The following is an 18,581-nucleotide window of genomic DNA, read 5'->3' on the forward strand; positions in this document are numbered from 1 at the left end:
AATGTTACATTTGTGGACATTGTTTATATAGCTGTTCACTTTAGAATACAACTTAAAAACATATTTAGAAGTCTGTTTTCAGGAAATATTACCCTCCTTTCTTAATGTCTCAGAAGCACAATGAAGTTACGCCTGCCAGTCAGGAGGAGGGAAGGAATAGCTAGAAGAGAAATCACAGCTGCCCTCCTGATACTGCTCTTGACTTAAATCTATGTAAGAGAAATCACATTCTGAACCCCTGTCCTTTGTACAAAACAGTAGCATTGAACCCAGCACTTTTTCTAAACCATCTTGAAGCAGAGATCTTAAAGAGTGCATGTTCAGTAATGTATTTTATAGACAAAATGTTTTGAACTTTCTCCCATTCTCTCCACATTTGTTTGTTTTATGCAAAACAGGGCTGGAACCAACTAAAGATTTGGTTTTACTTTCCCCAGTTTTTCTTTTCTCGTTTTTCTTGGTATTTGCTTCTTCCTTTTCCTATTTCCCATTTCTTCTTTTTTCCATTCCCAGGCTACTGGCTTTACACAGACATGTCCCATTTCTAAAGAAATGAAATGTTGTTTACTAGATACCCTTATGGCCTCAGTAAGAGCTTATATTGCACAGTAGTAGCATTTCTTGCAACTTTTCTTTCAGTGTTGAGGTTCCCGAGTGTCTTTCCCTAAAACCAGTAAAACCCCTGATCAATATTTCAGATTGAAAAGAACATACATGGATTTTGTTATGTGACCTGTGACAGCAAGCCCCAGACAATATGGTGAATTACTACACAAGTCAGACATGTACTAGCAAATATGAATAATGAAAAGAGAACACTCCTTTCCGTACTCATTACATATTGGCATTAGTGCCTGAAGGCACTAAAAAATGAATGTAACATTTCTTACACATGTCTTTTTAATGTGGTTGAAAGTTATTTTCAGAAGGTGGTGGCCTAGCTCCATGGAAAGATGCAGGCAGAGAAGTCTTCCTGCTACTTCTCTGAGCTTCCTGAACTCAAGGGAGCCAACTTAATGTGTGGTGTCTCTTTATTAGCTTCAGTTGGACTGTGAACCATACAGGTTCTGAGAAAGGAGGTCCTGTATGCTTGCATTCATCCTTGTAGGCACGCCTTGATTTTAGATGGAATAACCTTTCTGGCATACCAGTAAATGCAACCAACTTTTTTTGAGGGGAATGTTTTCCTTATTTCTCTTTAAATATAACCTCCATTTTCTTTGCTAGTTTCTGGATACTTTGTTTTTTAAAATCCTTGAGTAGAGAGAGAGGCAAGAGAGAGCAAGCAAGCTATTTCTCTTTTAGGTTAAACAGGTTCTTTCATTCATATTCAAAGCGAGCAGTGTATGTTATTCAAAAGGCAAGCATTGAGCTTCTTTCAGGATAAAGATTTGAAGGCAAGCTGTATGAGAAGAAAGCATCTATTGCATAAAAGTACACCAGATTAACTTAGTTCTAATGAAGTTAGCAAAACTTCTCAGATCTCTAAAAGTAACTGGTTCTTTAATTGGCAGCTATCAATTGCCTGTTATTACAGACTTTCAATACCATTTAGCCAAACCTTTTGGTTTGGGGTTTTGGGTGGGGGTTTTTTGTTTGGCTTTTTTCCACTGGAAAAAGAAATTTCAAGCTTTATTTATCTACCCTGATTTTAGGAAGCTTACTGTACGTGAGGGAAAATATCGCTGTCACCCTGAAAACAATAACTATTCAGGATGTGCATTGCATTCTGAGAGGTCGTCTGCTTTGAGACAACTTTACTTCTGTCTTGTTAAAAAGAAAATTTTTAAAAAATCTATGCGGTATTTGAGAAATGACCTTGCATTTCATACTAATGAATACTCTAGTGAGCTCAGTCCCTTTGATCAGAATTTTTCTGTCTGATGGACTTCACTGTTTAAAATCAGTGGTGCATATCTCATAAAAATATCAAATAAAGCTTACAAAGAATATGTGTTCATATTGATTCATGTTATCTCGTCTTAAGTCGTTATAATAAAACACCATGTCTCTAAGACCTTCCACTTCAATAAAACACTATGGCATGGGAATAACACTAAGATTAGTCACCCTTGAAACTGCCTTCTGAAACACTTCTCCATCTCATAGTATAAGACCTTTTTCCATAAAACTCTGCTGTCCCTAAAAGTAACTTTATAAAGGGACTGGTGCAAAACCAGTCTTCCAACACTTTTTTGCTCTCTGGTTCACCATTGTGAATAGTTTGCTGCTTATTTAAAAAATGAAATAACACTATTGGTACGCTTTGTAATTAAAATGAATAAACAGGGTCTTTTTTAAAACAAACAAACAAACAAAAAACCTTTCCTGAGCAATCTAGTAAACTTTATTAGAAGGTGAACGTTATTATCAATATCCTAAGCAAATTAGAAAAGTAGGAAAAAATGGTAGGTCTTTTGAGTTATGTCTGTGTGGAGTCAAACCAGTTCATACAGTGGGTATAGCGTATCAGTTCTAACTAGGATATTTCTACACTGAAAAAGGTTTAAATGAGCTAAACCTCGAATCTCTGCAAACTGGGGAGTAGGAAGGATACTAAGTATTTTAAATGCATTTTCCTTATACGGTCACATTTACCAGTTCCTCATTAATAAAGCTGAAGCTCACAAATTCATATACTTAGAATGGCACTGAGTTCTTCTACATTTAGGGTTAACAAAAAGGGAGTAAATAATTTTGTTTGCATCCATTAGATGCATTGCAGATTTTTTTATTTTTTTTTTAAATTGTGGATTGTGATTTATTTGCTTCAAGGTAAAACTCGAAGGACCTGTCTTCTGCCCTCAAAATCAGCAAGTGAGCATAGCTTTAAGGACTTCAGCAGAAACCAGCTATCAAATTATCCTACTCTTCCACTGACCAAGTCAATAGAAACTCTACAGCAAGGGGAAAAAGAAAGCCGGCTGAGTTGTGCACATCATGCTCTGAAGAGCTCTGTCAAACCTCCAGCTGTTACGGGTCTGAAGAAGAACCGTAGAAGTTTACCGGTTGCCGTCTGTCGGAGCTATGAAACTCTGGATGGCCCCCAGGGTGTAGATACGTGGCCAAGATCTCACTCGCTGGATGATCTCCAGGGAGAATCCAATGTTAACCTACAGGACGCTAGCAAGGAAGTAGGTTCTTTTCCTCAGGATTCACTGGACAGAGCAAAAAAGGCAACTGGCTCTGCCCTGCCGCCTCAGTCTCATGGAGGCAGCTGTATGGCAGATGACTTGATGGCTAAGCAGGGTAAAGGAGCTGCTAGTTCTCAGAAGGGAAGAGCTAAGGAATTGGACTGCTCTGTAATGGAGACTGCAGGTGGAAGGCCTGCTCCGTATCCCCTGAAAAACTGTGAAGCTCAGCCTGCCTTAGTGACGCATCTTGCAACAAGGACACCTCTGGAAATGCAAAGTAAAGGCTTTCATGACCTTGCACGGGCTGATTATGCTCCAGTCCTCAAGGGAGGTCTAGAAGCTGAGCAAAAAGGCGCAAATGAGGCAAGAATGCAACCAAAAAATCCTTCTCAGCCGCCACCTGTCCCTGCCAAAAAATGCCGAGAACGCCTTTCTAATGGATTATATCATCCTCCCATGACGGCAAGTGGGAACCACTCAAGTCCAGAAGCACCATGTTTGCCAGTAAAAAAGACCAGCTCATCCACTCCCATTGAGTGTCATGGAGTACCTGTCCATAGGACATCTTCAGAACAGGAGCCCAGTACCCCTCCTAGCCCACTGCCACCCTGGCTGTCGGAGCTCCCAGAGACTGCTAGTGTTCAGCAGCATGTGATAAAGCTAGGTCCTGCTTCAGCGAGGAAAGTCTCTTGTAGCAGGGGAATGGATCTGGAAATGGTAATAGAAAACAAGTTGCAGTCTGAAGACATTGATCTTACTGAAGAACCATACTCTGACAAGGTAAGTGGAGTACACTGCTTCAGCGTTTTTCTTCTACTAGCGTTCCAAGGGATAGTCTTTCATTTATTGTATCTGTTTTATTTTTGTGAGTAACCAGCCTACATAAACCGTAAATCATTGGGACATTAGACATTCTGTAACTATGTTCGTCTTTACTGTCAGGCCTTATGCCTAAAGTAACTCTTGTATTGTGGGGGAACTGAGAAATCCCAGACTTATTCCAAACCTTCATCTTTTCAGGCCACTAGTACCTCGGTGGCACTGGGCATGGAAATGTGTCTTTCTCTGCTAGTGTGGGGAAGTAGAGCTGAAAAAGGAAGTCATGATTAGATTTTATGCATCCAAGAAAATCTGAATTGATAGCACAGTGATTAGGACATCTTTTATGGAAGGAAGGAGTCCTAAGGTCTAGTCCTTCCTTTAGGGATTGCTTTTTCAGTCTCTGTGGAATCTCGAGGAAAGCTCCTTCTTGTTCCCATCCTGCACTTCTCTTTATGTTTGCATTGATTGGTCTGTATTGATACACTTTGTTCATCTATCCTCTCTCCTTTGTGTCTGGCTGGCAACATTCAGCATGGTCGCTGTGGCATTCCTGAGGCTTTGGTACAGAGGTACTCTGAAGACTTAGACCAGCCTGAAAAGGATGTTGCCACAAATATGGACCAAATCCGGGTAAAGCAGCTGAGGAAGCAGCATCGCATGGCAGTGAGTATTTCCATAAACCAAATTTTCTTATTTATGAGCTGACGTTTAAAAAGGACTGACTGCTAGTAAAGGGAGATACCTGCGAAGTCCTGGTACAAAATTGCTCCCTGTGTTCACCCAGCAGGTACAACATAGGTAGGGGTACTACAGGGGCAGGAGGTACCTCCCCCTGTCCCAAAGGAGGACAGTTAGTAGTGGAAAGGAGAGCAGATAGCCCTCTCTCTTGACTGAATAGTAGTCTTGAAAGTCTAAGCAGACTGCTAGCAGTGGTAACAGAGACTTGCTCACTAAGGGTGGCATGTATTAAATGCTTCTGTATTGAAAGATTTTACACTCCTTTTTCATTTCTTAAACTATACTATTGTCCACTCCTCCTTAGCAAAAGCAGGAGGGGGAAACCGTCAAAAGCTTTCATGGCTTTTTATAAGAGAACTTGGTCTGTCTGAGGAGGTAATAGGCAAAATTGGTCTTCTCTTGCCTTACTGAGAAATTAATAGATCCCCCTGGAAAGTCTTGTCACTGGGTATTTTTTACTGATGTCAAACTAATTCAGAATGGCACATGATGGTTGCCCAAGCAGCTGGATACTTCCCACTGCATCTGCATTGCCAAATTTCTTGCTGTTGCTCCTGTGCCAAGTAATCTTAGCCTTTCAACCCGCACCACTCTCATACTGACAAATGTGACATGAGAGAAGTTGAAACATCTGCTATGAAATTCTACCAGTTCGGAAGAAGAAAAAAAAACAAAAGAAAACTTGCTGTAAAACAAGCCATTATGTTTAACATTAAAGGTTCTTTTCTTTCTTTTTTCTTTACTGTCCAGATTCCAAGTGGAGGGCTCACTGAAATTTGCCGAAAACCTGTATCCCCAGGACTTATCACCTCTGTATCTGACTGGCTGATTTCCATTGGTCTACCTATGTATTCCAGCCTGCTCACAGAAGCAGGATTCAATACACTGAGAAAAGTGCCTTCTCTGTCACAAACTTGCCTTCAAGAAGCTGGCATTACAGAGGAAAGGCACATAAGCAAGCTCCTGGCAGCGGCAAGACTCTTCAAACCCCTTGATCCAGAGGCAATTTAACATGCTCCATAGTGTGGCATTGCCTGGTCGAGAATCCACTGCTTCTTCCTGCACCAGTGTTGCTCTAATTACTTCACATAGCTAAAGGGATCAAGGAAGTGGCTTCCAAGGACAGGCAGATATCTTCTTCAAAGGATAAGAAATGTTTCTATTGCTGTCTTTGGCAGCTGAAGGAGAAGAGAAGCAACCACCAGGTAACACAGATGTGGTACTTCCCTCCCCCCTCGCTCCCCCGTAATGTATTCTTATTTCATAAAGTGCACAGGGTTGGCCTGAGAATCAGACAGCTTCACAAAATTAAGGGACCCTTACTCGTTTTCCTCAAGTTTGTGAAAGTAATACCAGTAATAGGCCCTGTTTCTGTGGAGAGCTTCTTAGGTTGGGGGTCTTCTGTACATCAGGTTCCAGGTACCTGGAGTCAGTCCTAAAGACCAGGTATAAGGCAAGGTGCAAATTCCAGTAGAAGCTGTTTGGCAAATGCCTTTTGTTTATTTTAGCAGTCTAGAGCTAAACACAACCCCCACCCCGGTCATCTTCGCTGTTGCTTGGTATAGGTCCCAGTATGCCACAAAGCCTTTAGCTAGGCCAAAGTTAATGGACTGGAATTAGTTTTCAGTATGGTCTGTCTCTGTCACTCCAGTGCAACTAACCCGTGGAGAGTCAGAAGGCTTCCTTTTATTTGTACAGAGCTGAGGTCATTTTTATAACTGCTTTCTAGCAATCAGCTTTTTATTTGCCTTAAAATAAGCTTTTAAGCAGTTACCTAGTGTTCACTTACCTGTATTCATGTTTCCCAAGCCTTGTTTCAACCTGTCACCCTTAAGCTGCACTTAGGGTGATTTCCAGCTGAAGTAGCTTCTATAAAATGCCTCATCATAACACCTTCCGTGTTGTAGAGATGCTTTTACAAATGCAGGTTTATGCTAGGTTTTGGTTGTCAGGCTAACTTCTTGTTCACTACGGTCTGCATTTACTGTTGTTACTAAACTGTTCCAAGATATACTGCCTTGTATATATGTAACTGCTTTTCATTTTAATCATATTCTGTGTACTGTGTTATATTGTCAATCATTACGCTGCAGCTTTGACTTGGTATCCTGACCATATCGATTCCAAACAGTGGGTTTCTGCAAATGAAAATTCACTTGTGGGAGATCAAATGCGTTGAAAAAGCAAATTGTGTCCCATAGAAATCATCACATCCATTACATGGATGAAAAAAATCCTATATAGTCTTATGAATTACACTGTGATTTTACAACAGTTGATATCCCTTATGACTCTGTTAATGTTACACTCTCACTGGAAGAGAGCATTGTTCTGGCATATGTGGTGAACCATTTTTCCATTATGTAATGATATTTTTCTGCCTAAATCCATGTAAAACGTTCCATTTGCATATGTGGCTAATGACAGATGTTATTTTTCTATATGGGTACACATTTTATATACCAAATACAGATTATCATGAATAGCACGTAACTAGCTTTTTCTTTGGGGTCTATATGGTGTGTCTTTCAGCTTCTTGTAGTGCAAACGCTCCATGGAAGACAGAGCAAGCGTACTCCGGCAGGTAAAGGGAGATAGTATAGAAACCTGGGCACAGGCAAGCGTGTGTGGCTGTTTCCAATATCAGTTCTGACATCAACTTCTTGTGTAAAACCAGACAAGGCACTTCACTATTTGGTGCCTCAGTTATCCCAGCCTCATACTGAACTAATGACACTTTTTGTGATAAAATGCTCCCAGACTGATGAATGAAAAATTGTGGTTACACCACGATTCCTTACTATATATGGTCCTTTCATGGTCATGTTTTAAGTCAGATGAACTATGCGTTTTAATACAGATGATAATTAATTTGGCTCATGGTGGAATTGGTAGGTGTGAGGTTTGCTTTCTTTGTTTCATATTTCACCACTGTCTACTGCACACCATCATGTGAAGGCAAGTAATTCACTAACGTAACTTGAAATTGTTCTCAAGCAAAGCTCCTCTGGATCTGTTTCTGTAATGTTCTCCTTGGTGTGTGGATAATCAGCATGTTCTAATATGACAGCATCAGGAAACATACAGCATAGGTGTTTTGCACAGCTGGTGAAAATCTAAAAAAAAAAAGAAAAAAATTGGAAAAAAAAAATCAAGTGTTTTTTTTAATAATGATGATTTGTCTGTTGTTCCTCTCTGAGGCTTACATGGTGACTATCACTAAGCAGGAGATGGAAAGAGTATTGAGACTTCCTGGGATTCCTGGCAGGGGCCAGAACTGAGTAGAAGTAAGTAGACAGCAGCTATATTGGAGCAAGAGAAAAGTCCAAGCTGGCTATATGCAATAAAAAAGGAGACAAATTTCCTCGTATTGCAGGGAAGGCAAGTCACATAATACAGCTCTCCTGTACTAATTACCTTCCCCTCTCTTAATGACAGAAGAAGAATTACAGTAATAAGCTGAACCTGTGTGCCAAATGCTCCTTGTAAATCAGTGATTTCTAAATGATCGTGTAGCCCAGGGAAACCAAATCACATCCATCAGGACTAGAGTGAGCAGTTTGAGATTTGTGAGTTTTAATAGTTGCTTTGTTTTTCTTTTGAAGACTCTGCTCTGTGGTCGTACTTGAATTACCATTTTAGTTTATATTTTAATCTAAAAAAAGCCTTAAGCTTCTCAGTGTTTGAGCTTCCCTGCTGTGGTTTCAGTGACCTGTGGCATTCCCCGAGCAGGTGAGGCAGAGTGGTATGAGAGCCATAACCTCTTACATTTTCTTGCAACCGTTCAGTGCTCTAAGCAAAAGTTGACTTGTTAACTCTTGGGAAGCATGAAAGAAACCTGCTGCTGGAATCCTAATCTCCTCTGCTCAGGCTAACAATGTTAAGTATCTATCCATCGTACTGTTGTAACTCAAACAGCTATTTAACAATAGAAGCAGCAAGCCCAAAATATTACTGAATGCCGTCATAACCATAAGCTTTGATCAATAACCCTCTGTTACTACCCAGGTGGCAATGATGCCTGTAGTTCCCTGTGCTCTCTTATGACCGTGGCTTTGAATGCAAACTGGGGGCACGATCAGAAGCATTAAACATTGCATTATTCAAAACAGGTCATCATCTCTAAGAGCAGCAACAGTGGTTGATTCACCAAGTCACAGCTGTGCAGTTGTACTGTATTATTTTTAGAATAAATAATACTTTTGGTCCAAGATACTTTTATCTTTAATTGACACCCTCTGAGGAATCAAAACTTTCAAGCAAGTTATGTAACAACTAACAAAGTTGCACTTTCTGTATATGAAATCAATATTTAAATAACTTATTTTTCTCCATTTGCTGTTCTTAAATGATGTAAGTAGCTGTAATATACCAGTACTCAATATGTCCTGCAGTTTGCTTCAACCCAAGAAAGCTGTGTATTGTAAAGAAAAAAAAAAAGAAAAAACAAAATATGAATGTGTAAAGATTATTGTGCTGTTTTCATTTAGCAAAAAAAATGGTTGACAAAAGGGTTTTCCTGTGTATCAAAACTTGTCTATAATTATATGTCATACTGTTCATAGATAAAAAGTAAATAAATTTCTTTGGTCTCTCTCTTTTTTTGGTCCTTTTTTAATTTAGCTAACAGGTCTTCTATTTACTGGTCTGGTTGCAGTGTCCAGCTATTTAATTTCTTGGCTTGTATCCCAGGCCCTCTCCCTGCAGCTTACCAAGCCTGTAGTTCCTCACCTTGTAAAGCACTCTCAACATGTATCTGCAGCAGGAGAAAAACATTTTTTAAAAGAGATTAAAAGCCCTGATAATCCAGGACTAGAAGCAGCCCTCAAAATATGATTGCATTGGATGTGGATCATGACTGTCCAAACTTTGTCTCTTGTCTCTTGTATCCCATGACTGTCCGGCTGCTAGGCTCGGGGAGATGTGTGCGAGGGGTCTCCCAGGTCTCCCCTTGGGAGCTTTTCCACTTTGCAATGGAATAATTAAAAATTGGTGTAACCAGAGAAAGAGTATACGAGTGTAATGCTCTGGAGTTGCAGTTACAGCTCTTGCCTGCAAGAAGTGATTTCAAACCTGGTTTTCGAATGCAGCTCCGCTCCATTGGACTGGCGAGATGCCTCATTCTGGAGAGGGTGGCTGTGACTCCTGAGCAGTCAGGTAATCTCTGCAGTCTGTAATAAGATGCCAATGTCCAGATTTTAGGGCAAAGGAGCCTTAGGACGTGACTCTCGGCACTTCCTTCTAGCTTACTTGGTGCTTGGTGTGTTGCATTTGTTGGTCTAGTTAAATTTGCTGTGTAATTAATGGGTATGCTTAACTACCTAACAGAGCACTGGGCTGGCAGGCCCACATGGCAACAGTGCGCCATAGCTAGAAGTTAATCCTTTGTGGATTTAGCCCTAAGTAACAAGGGTGGACTGTGCCTGCATTAGTTGTCGTCACCCAGAAGCTTAACTCTGGAAATGACATAAAGAGAAAACAAAAACTCTATCATTTGGGTTGGATCCAGACAGCTGAATCTTCGGTTCCCCTCAGGCAACGCTCCCGTCAGAACTGTACGATGTGGCAAACAGTTCATGGGAATGCGATAGCGTGTCAGATGTGAACTTTTAATTTTCCTCCTCTATTAATCTCTTTTGGGTTCAGCTGAGGACCAGGCTGCTGCTGTGCATGTGCACCAGAGGGCACTGCTCTGCTGGCCGGAGGAGAGCGTCCAGCCAGCCTCGGGGGACTGCCGCTGGCTCCAGTACAGGCTGTTTCCAAGAGTCTCTCAAATAACAAAACAGAAATAAAAACAAAACAAACACTGCACAACATGAAAAGCCAGAGTCCTTGCCATTTCTGCAGCTGGAAGGAGTATTGCTTCCCTTCCAAGACTGCTATGGTCCAGGATTGCTTTGGGAGCAGCTGAAACACAAAGCCCCTATCTATTGCTCTCAGCATTTTACAGGGGTGTTTGATCCAAATGTGTGCTAACCACCATAGCCGCTGCCAAAACCAAACTCTGCTGCCCCCCCGACACATGTATATCTAGCCTTATTCGAAAAGTTCTCTCTCCGCAAGGAAGTGTTTGCACCAGAAAAAGAGGCACGGGAGAAACATGTTAAAATTCTTGCTACTAGTACTTATAAAGGAAACTTTATGCCTGAGCAGAAGGTTCACATGTAAGCCCATGGAGACTTAAAAGCTATGAATGTAATGTTACATATACCACCAGAGCTACCTCATGAGAGTACTAAACGTTAATCATTTAACATTCAGGAAGTAATATAAAGCAAAAGTCTTATTAGCTCTTAAATTTGCCCCTTTTGCAGGTACTGCAGTCTTTCATTGCATGAATGGGCATAATTTGAACTTACAATATTCTACACCAAAAAAAAAAAAAAAGCCCTCTAAAAACTTTTCAGGACATTTATGATGGAATGAGAATGCTTCCAAAAAGACTCAGACTAGAACAAAGCCATAGATCTTATTTCACGGGAACCTTGTTGCTTAGGCTGCTGTGGTTGGAGTTCATAAAAACTCTAGGTGCCTAAGGTCAAACAGAAAGACGCCTGGTGGGATTAGTTGCTTCCAAGACTAGACAGGTTTGAGTAGGAGAAAAAGGTGAGTTGGGATTACAATTTTGCACTTCAAACAGCTTTGTTGTTTATTGAATCCAGCCTTTTAACTTCACCATCTCTGAGACAAGTACTGCAGAGGCTTGGAGGTTCTAGACTTGGCTCTTCCAAGGCGGATCTCATCCCAGGTAGGCAGAGCCCTTTGTGTCCCTGACAAGTTCTACGTTCATTATATTGGCATATGCCATTCTGACAGTCCCATGAGTTGTATTTCTCTGCTTAGCCACAAAAAGCCTATACAGCTGTGCAAGTTTATGAAAACATGACCCGTATTTATGTCCATAAATCCTGCCATAAGGGGTCACACTTGAGAATTAGACTATCAATCTGCTACTATTTGTTTTGCTCTTTGGCTCCGCTGACTCCTATGATACTGAATATATACTCACCAGGTATTAAAAGTTACAATTTTTTATGTTTTACCAAAATGTGGGTAAGCTGTTATCTAATACTAGCATTCACTTTTAAAGTTCTGATTTAAGTGGCTCATTTGCAGTTAGCCAAACAAAAACCCCACCACCCATGACCAGTTCTCTGCCTCAAAGAGTGAAACTGAATTGCCTCTCTTGCAAGTTCCATGTTGATTAAAAAACAAAATGCAATGCCACCTCAGGCATACGGTGAGCCATTCCTGTACAGTACCAGCAGTGTTACAATAACCCATCTTTCACTCTGATGTCCGTATGCCAGAGCCCCCACTGGAACTAGCTTGATACCGAGAGGTGAGGTTAGTTCAACTTTCAGGTCCATTCAGGTCTTAGCAATTCTATGAAGCCAAAAAAAAAAAAAAAAGAACTGGCAATATTGTGGACCACCTACTACACCCTGAGGCGTGAGCAATTTTATAGGTTACAATGGCTATCTGAAAGCAAGATTAGTGATGCTGCCGAGCACACTAAAACTATAGGCAGACACTATATACATTTTTGTTTTAGCAGCACCGAATTGCCTGCCATCCACAGGAGCTGCTGCATGAGGAAGGCTGTATTTGCTGCTAGTGACAAGCAGGACTGCTCCCCTCCTGCCTCCCACCACGATGCCTGCTCACCACTTCAGGTCTGCCGCTGTTACAGAGCAGCACAGGCTGCACTTGCTTGTGAGCATCAAACTATGAGCATCATAGAAGGTGCTCTGGATTTGGAGCAGTGCCGTTTCTGAAGAGCAGAAGAATAGCTTAGATTAATTCAGTTACACAAATAAGCACTTATGTGCTTAATAAAGTCATCTAATGAAATGAGATGAGAGGCTCTCAATTCATTAAGCCTCTTCCCTTTGAGAGTGACTCTTTTTTTATCCCCAAGGGTTGGATTTAGAACATGCCTTGGGACCAATAGCTGCCTTCTCAGTTTTCTCCTCTGCAACCTGATGACAAAGTAGGAGAGGGTTTCAGGCTGCTTTCTAATACACGTGTGAGTCAAAAATTTGCCTTTTGCTGCAGAGCAAAACCTATAGAAGGTGCTCAAAAACTTACTACTTTTCTCTTTTGTGTGTATTTTGGCAATTTGGTCAGTTGTGTCTTGCTTCAGGAATATGGGAGGCTTCTACCTGAGTCGATGGGGATTCATGCAAGTTAACATTAAAAGCCATGGCCCAAGCTCCCATGCAATACCTGTCAACGTGTAGATATGCCTCCCCTGGAGCAGACAAGTGTCTGCAGCACAGAGTGTTTAACCTCGCAGGCAAAGCTTCCCAACCATAGATATTTCATGCCCAGGAACACATAAAAGAAACACATTCGTCCGTGCTTGTCTGCGTAGATAGTAGGCCAAGGTTCAGCCTCACTCCTTGCATCTTTGCAAGCTGCATCCTACTGCATCCTACTGCCATGTTAGTTGTTCAGCCTGTGAGAAGACGAAAGGCAAGGTTTTGTCAAGTTCTGGTCTCCAGCTCGTCGTTCAGTGCTCACTTAGGTGTGTGCAGGATCAAAAGTGCCTCTCTGATCCCTCGTGCAAGCAGCACCAGAGGTATAAAGCGTCACAGGGAAAATGCAGCTAGCACGACATGGATTTGGTGAATACCTCGTCAGGGCCTCACAAAAATCCCACATTCAAATGGGAAACAGAGGTGAGAAAACAAACCAAACAGCTGGAGACCTTCCAAGCTGATAACTATTTCTGCTCATCTTTCCAGGTGTATATCTGCTTTGCTGAGCGGTCGTGTAAAGTTCTGTGAAGTCAAGATGCTATTTGGAGAAGAGAAATTCAGTTCAATTGCATAAGTGAGAGAAGCATCCAAGCCAGATGCACTCTTTAATTCTGAGTAATGCCGCTTTTACCAGGAGCGTTGGATCCCGAGGCACAAGCAATGAGAGGCCCAGGAGAGCAGGAAGGTACAGTGGGTAACAGTGAGATCCCACAGACACCGTCTTCCTGATGCGCGAAGTGATGTAAATCTAGATAAATCCTATTTAGAGCAAACTGCAAAGATCTGTCAGGTTGCACCCTGAGGCTTCTGCAAGGTTTGCAGTACCAGAATAGGAAACGTTTAATTTCTGTTACTTGTTTTCTGTTATTTCCAATATCCTCCTTGATAGTGTTCAATCCTGTGTCTGCTGTGGGAATAACATTTACAGGCTGCACTTCTCTTCTTCCTTCGTGCCTGTCAAGGTGTGCCTGAGCTGCAAAAGCACAGCAGTCCCTCCGAGCAGCCCAAGTGAAAAACCAGCTCTGGAGTATTCCTGGCATGGGTTTGCTCTGGCTGCATTAGGGGCTCTCCTGGTTTCAGCTGGGACAGAGTTAATTTTCTTCCTAGTAGCTGGTACAGTGCTGTGTTTTGGATTTAGTGTGATAATAATGTTGGTAACACACTGATGTTTTAGTTGTTGCGAAGTAGTGCTTATCCTAAATCAAGGCTTTTTCAGTTTCCCCTGCTCTGCCAGTGAGGAGGGGCACAAGAAGCTGGGAGGGAGCACGGCTGGGGCAGCTGACCCGAACTAGCCAAAGGGATATTCCATACCATAGGACGTCATGCTCAGTATATAAACTGGGGGGAGTTGGCCAGGAGGGGCGGATCGCTGCTTGGGCATCGGTCAGTGGGCAGTGAGCAATTGTATTGTGCATCATTTGTCTTTTCTTGGGGTTCATTTTAAAAAAAAATTATTTTATTTTATTCCTTTTGATAACAATTATTATTTTATTATTATTATAGTTAGTATTACGTTTTATTTTACTTTAGTTAGTAAGTCATTCCTGTCTCAACCCACAAGTTTCATTTTTTTTCCCCAATTCTCCTCCGCATCCCACGGAAGGGGTGGGGAGTGAGCGAGCAGCTGTGTGGTGCCTGGTTGCTGGCTGGGGTTAAGCTGCAACAGGGGCACAGGAGGGAGGAAAATGGATCAACCGGCTCATGGAACAGCTGAGGTGGTAGTGAGGATTACTGGGAGAGAGGGGAGGGAAAGAAGGAAGGGCTGGATGAAGAAACTAGTGGAAAGCCGATGAATGTCAGAAAAATAAGAGCAGCGTTTCTACCTTCTGGGAACACAGAGGTCTCACATTCTCAGATGTATATTTGGTGTGTATTAGACAAGGCTGTGCCATGCATTTAATTAGTTAGTTTAAGAAGATGTTTTTCAAAGACAAACTACCTAATAATAGATAAGGAACTGAAGAAAAAGAAGAAAGTTCTCATTTATTTCTAAACACTTGTGGGAACTACGTGCTGTTATCCCCCAGAACAGGCATCTCATGGTGCAGGACAATTACTACCAGACAAGGCAAGACATCAGGCTCTCAGCATGGACTGCTCTTCTCTGGTTCTATGTTGTTCTGAGCAGGCCATCACTAACTCCGAATTACAACAGCATCTGATTCATCCTTTCTCACAAATAGCGGTGGGAACACAAAATAGAATGTTAGTTTTCCCCGGCACATAGTTTCTGCTCACTGGCTTGACTTACAAGGAAAGTAGCAGCTACAAGGTTTGTCATCACCTTGTGTTAACTACCTCTAAAGCCCACGGGCTGTTTAAAAAACAAACAGAATCCAAACGATGAGAGCACACCAAATCTGCAACCCCACACTTGTTGCTAATGAGCCAATTAGCCAAAAACCAGTGTGAGTATCTCTGAACCACATTTGCATAAAAACTCTGCCACTTGGTGCCGTCATCTGCATCCCATGCAAACCTACAGTTTGCTTCCAGCTCCTCTTCGATCCAAAGTGGAATGCAAACAGTAATTGATGTTAGTACAAGGCTCTGAAAATGTGAACTGTTCTGCAAGTGCTGCTGCTTTCACCTCTGTTATGGAAGGGTCCAATATTTGACAAAAGGCCATTTTTCCCTCTATCAATCCATACTTTTAGAGATCACAAAGCTTCAAAACAAATGTATAAATGAAACAATGAAGAAAACGTATGAGGCCTTAGAGATGGGAAAGGTTACTTAATATTAGCAAAATACACTTGAACCTGGTATTGGTTCACTGCCTTCCCTTCGCTTTGTCACTTACTGACCTGTCGCCCTTTTTCAGAGAAGGACGTGTCCTACCTCTCTTCAGGTAACCTAGGTGGGCTACGGCTCTCCCTGCCTGCACAGCCCTGAGCCGGGACACACCATAGGATGATGCGGAGCACTTCAGCCATCACTGCGTCACGCAACGCAACGCACAGCTGGTGCCAACCCCCTGACCTCCCTTCGGGTGCCCCTAAATCCATACCTCCCCCAGCTCCCTGCTCTGGAGGGAAATCCCACCACTCTCACCCACCCCAAACTCTGCTGAAGGCTCTGGGGACCTGGGCACGTGGGAGAGGCGAACCACTACGCTATCAGCTATGTCAGCTATCGTCCATGGCAAATCTGACGTATTCTGTGGGTTTGATCTTACAGTGACAATCCCAGAAATGGCCCTGGAGCAATGTAAAGAAGCAGAAGAGGCACGGACCCTCGTATGACACACAGCCACGGTCTGGGGAGAAGGTCAAACAGAAGGGAGAGGATTCAGGGAGTTCTGTGCAATTTTTTTCTTAAACACAAGACATGAATTTACACTACTCCAAAATTCCAAACGAGTAGACACCAAAATTTACATTTTTACCTCCCAAGTCTTCTAAAAACATCAGTGTAAGGGACTGTCATCACTAAAACAACCAGCAGCCTTTAAAGACATTAAAATCTTCCCCTTTGCTGAAAGGCGCTGCCATTTCCACACACACTTCTCAAGTCTTATTTGTTCTGGCGTTGCCTCATGCTGGCCAGCAATATAATAAAACACCAGTCAAATGATTCACTTGGATAACGTTCGCGGTCCAAAGTTGCACTTTGAATATATAACTAAAGCCCCCACGGACTTGTATACAGAGAAGTCTCTTCACATGATTGTTTTGTTGGCCAAGTACTGGATTGCCATCTACTGGAGAGTAAAGAAATAAAATCCAATAAACAGATTTTGCGTAGTGAGGGAACTATGTTGCCTGTGCATTTTTGGCTTTAACTTTCCCTGCTTCTACAGAATTAACCCAAGTCTGTGATGGCCTATAAAATGGTTTCTCTGTTATGGTAAACCACTTCTGGTCTTCACTATCTTCAAAGTTAGACCACATAAATACTACTTTCAGAGTGAGGCACTTAAAACATTTTTTTTTAAAAAGTTTCTTCAAAATGTGCATATATGGTCCATTTAGAGCTGGAATTACTAGATAAGCAGCCAGAAAAGAATGTTGCTAAGGATTAAAGCTTTCTTAGTCCTGGACTTCTGAATTTGTGTGACCGTTGTGGTCTAACAGTTGTAAGAATGGCTACTGGATAGCTAAATAGTATTACTATTGAGTGATAAAATTATTACTAACAGAACTTATGCCAAAGGCAAATTAAAATGAAATACCTAAAGCTTTCTCCCTCTGCCCGTCTCCTTTTCCCTGTGTAATGCATCTGTGCATTTAAGCCCATTAACATACAGTAATCTCTTGCTGCCTTCCAATTATTTTTTAAAAAAAAAGACCATAAGGTCAAATGTTCTTCGAAGATAGGAAGAAGAAGAAGAAGAAGAAGAAGTAAAATTTGTGGTACAGCCTCAGCTCACCCTACCAAGTGCTCTACAACTGCCGTTGATGGGCTGAACATGTTTCCTACAGGACACTCCTCCCAATCGCTGCAGAGCCTGACGCTGCATTAAGAGACTGTCCAGGTGGCAGATTTAAAAGAAGAGTTAAAAAATAAATCTATAGGACTGTGGACTGCATTACTGAGGAAGTTTGGGGCAGATATGAAATGAGGCAGATGTGTACAGTAACAGAAAGAATGGCTTCATGGCTCTGTCAGTTGAGGCTGGCTTGAGTCATGCCTGTAACACAGAAAATACGAAAAAACAGATACTTTGTTTAAAAAGACAGATGAAGATTATTGAAAGGTTGGCTGTGTTTCAAGAAGAACCACCACAGCTCTTCTGAGTTCTTCTGCCCACCTGCACCCCTACCCCCTCTCCATCTTTCTTTATGTCTGTCCTCTGCCAGTCCCGTATTTTCACTCCCTCTTTCCTCCTCATCGCCTCTCCTTGCTTACCTTGTCATTAGTTCATCTGTTGAGGTGCTTGTTCCAGCCTATTTCTCTCTGCTGAATACCGCAGCTGTGAGTATTTCACTCAAGACAACTTATTCACTCATTGCTGCTGAGGCTCAGCTGGTGCAGCAGGAGAAAGGCATTTTGGGGAACGTCCTGTTCAGATCCTGCAGTATTAATGGCAAATCTGCTGAACAGATTTGTGTGGTGTGCAGTGGCTGTGGCCAGCATTAAGACTTGCTTTAAGCTGGACTGTTTTCAGGGCAAAAATAAAAAAAAATCTCATCACTTAACTGTTATATTTTTACAAAAATCAGAGAAGTGATGAGACCCAGACTTTGTCAATAGCCATGATCCTAAAGCAATGAAGCAGCAAGTGCTCGGTGACAAAAGAGAAGTAAGTACAGTTGAGGGGTGGTTGTTGTTGTTATTATATCATTCTTAAATTTTTTTCTTAAATGGTTGAATGATTTTTCTTAGGGGAGAAAGCAAATCAGTCTGCAGCGTAACCAGGGAAGTCCACCCTCCCAGGGCTGGACACTAATACTTAGAATAGTGTTTATCATGTTAATTTGGGGGGTTCCTTTTCAGGAGAAAGTCCTTTTCTGCTGATCTCCTTTCCTTGAAAACAAAGCATATGGGTTTTATTCTCTGCCTCTCACACAGGGCATGCGGTCTCTCTCTCAAGAAAATCTACCACACCATCTGACTTTGATCGTATTCCACTTTGTGGTAACCCTTAAGACAGAGGCAAATCTCAGTGCTAAGCAATGTA

At 41.8% G+C, this 18,581-nt stretch overlaps 1 protein-coding gene across 11 annotated transcripts in view; it reads left to right on the forward strand.

Annotated features, from left to right (window-relative positions):
- The window catches only part of LOC104316278 (SAM and SH3 domain-containing protein 1-like), a 571,787-nt gene extending 562,495 nt beyond the window's left edge, over positions 1 to 9,292 (forward strand). For all 11 annotated transcript variants that reach the window (XM_069786968.1, XM_069786969.1, XM_069786966.1 and 8 more), the window contains 3 exons: positions 2,776 to 3,914; positions 4,488 to 4,619; positions 5,445 to 9,292. In XM_069786968.1, coding sequence (XP_069643069.1) covers positions 2,776 to 3,914; positions 4,488 to 4,619; positions 5,445 to 5,705 — 1,532 coding nt within the window. In that variant the 3' untranslated portion in view covers positions 5,706 to 9,292. The remainder of the gene's footprint in view (positions 1 to 2,775; positions 3,915 to 4,487; positions 4,620 to 5,444) is intronic.
- The last annotated feature ends 9,289 nt before the right edge of the window (positions 9,293 to 18,581 follow it).

Source organism: Haliaeetus albicilla, chromosome 7, assembly GCF_947461875.1.
Source record: "Haliaeetus albicilla chromosome 7, bHalAlb1.1, whole genome shotgun sequence".
Lineage (NCBI taxonomy): Eukaryota > Metazoa > Chordata > Aves > Accipitriformes > Accipitridae > Haliaeetus > Haliaeetus albicilla.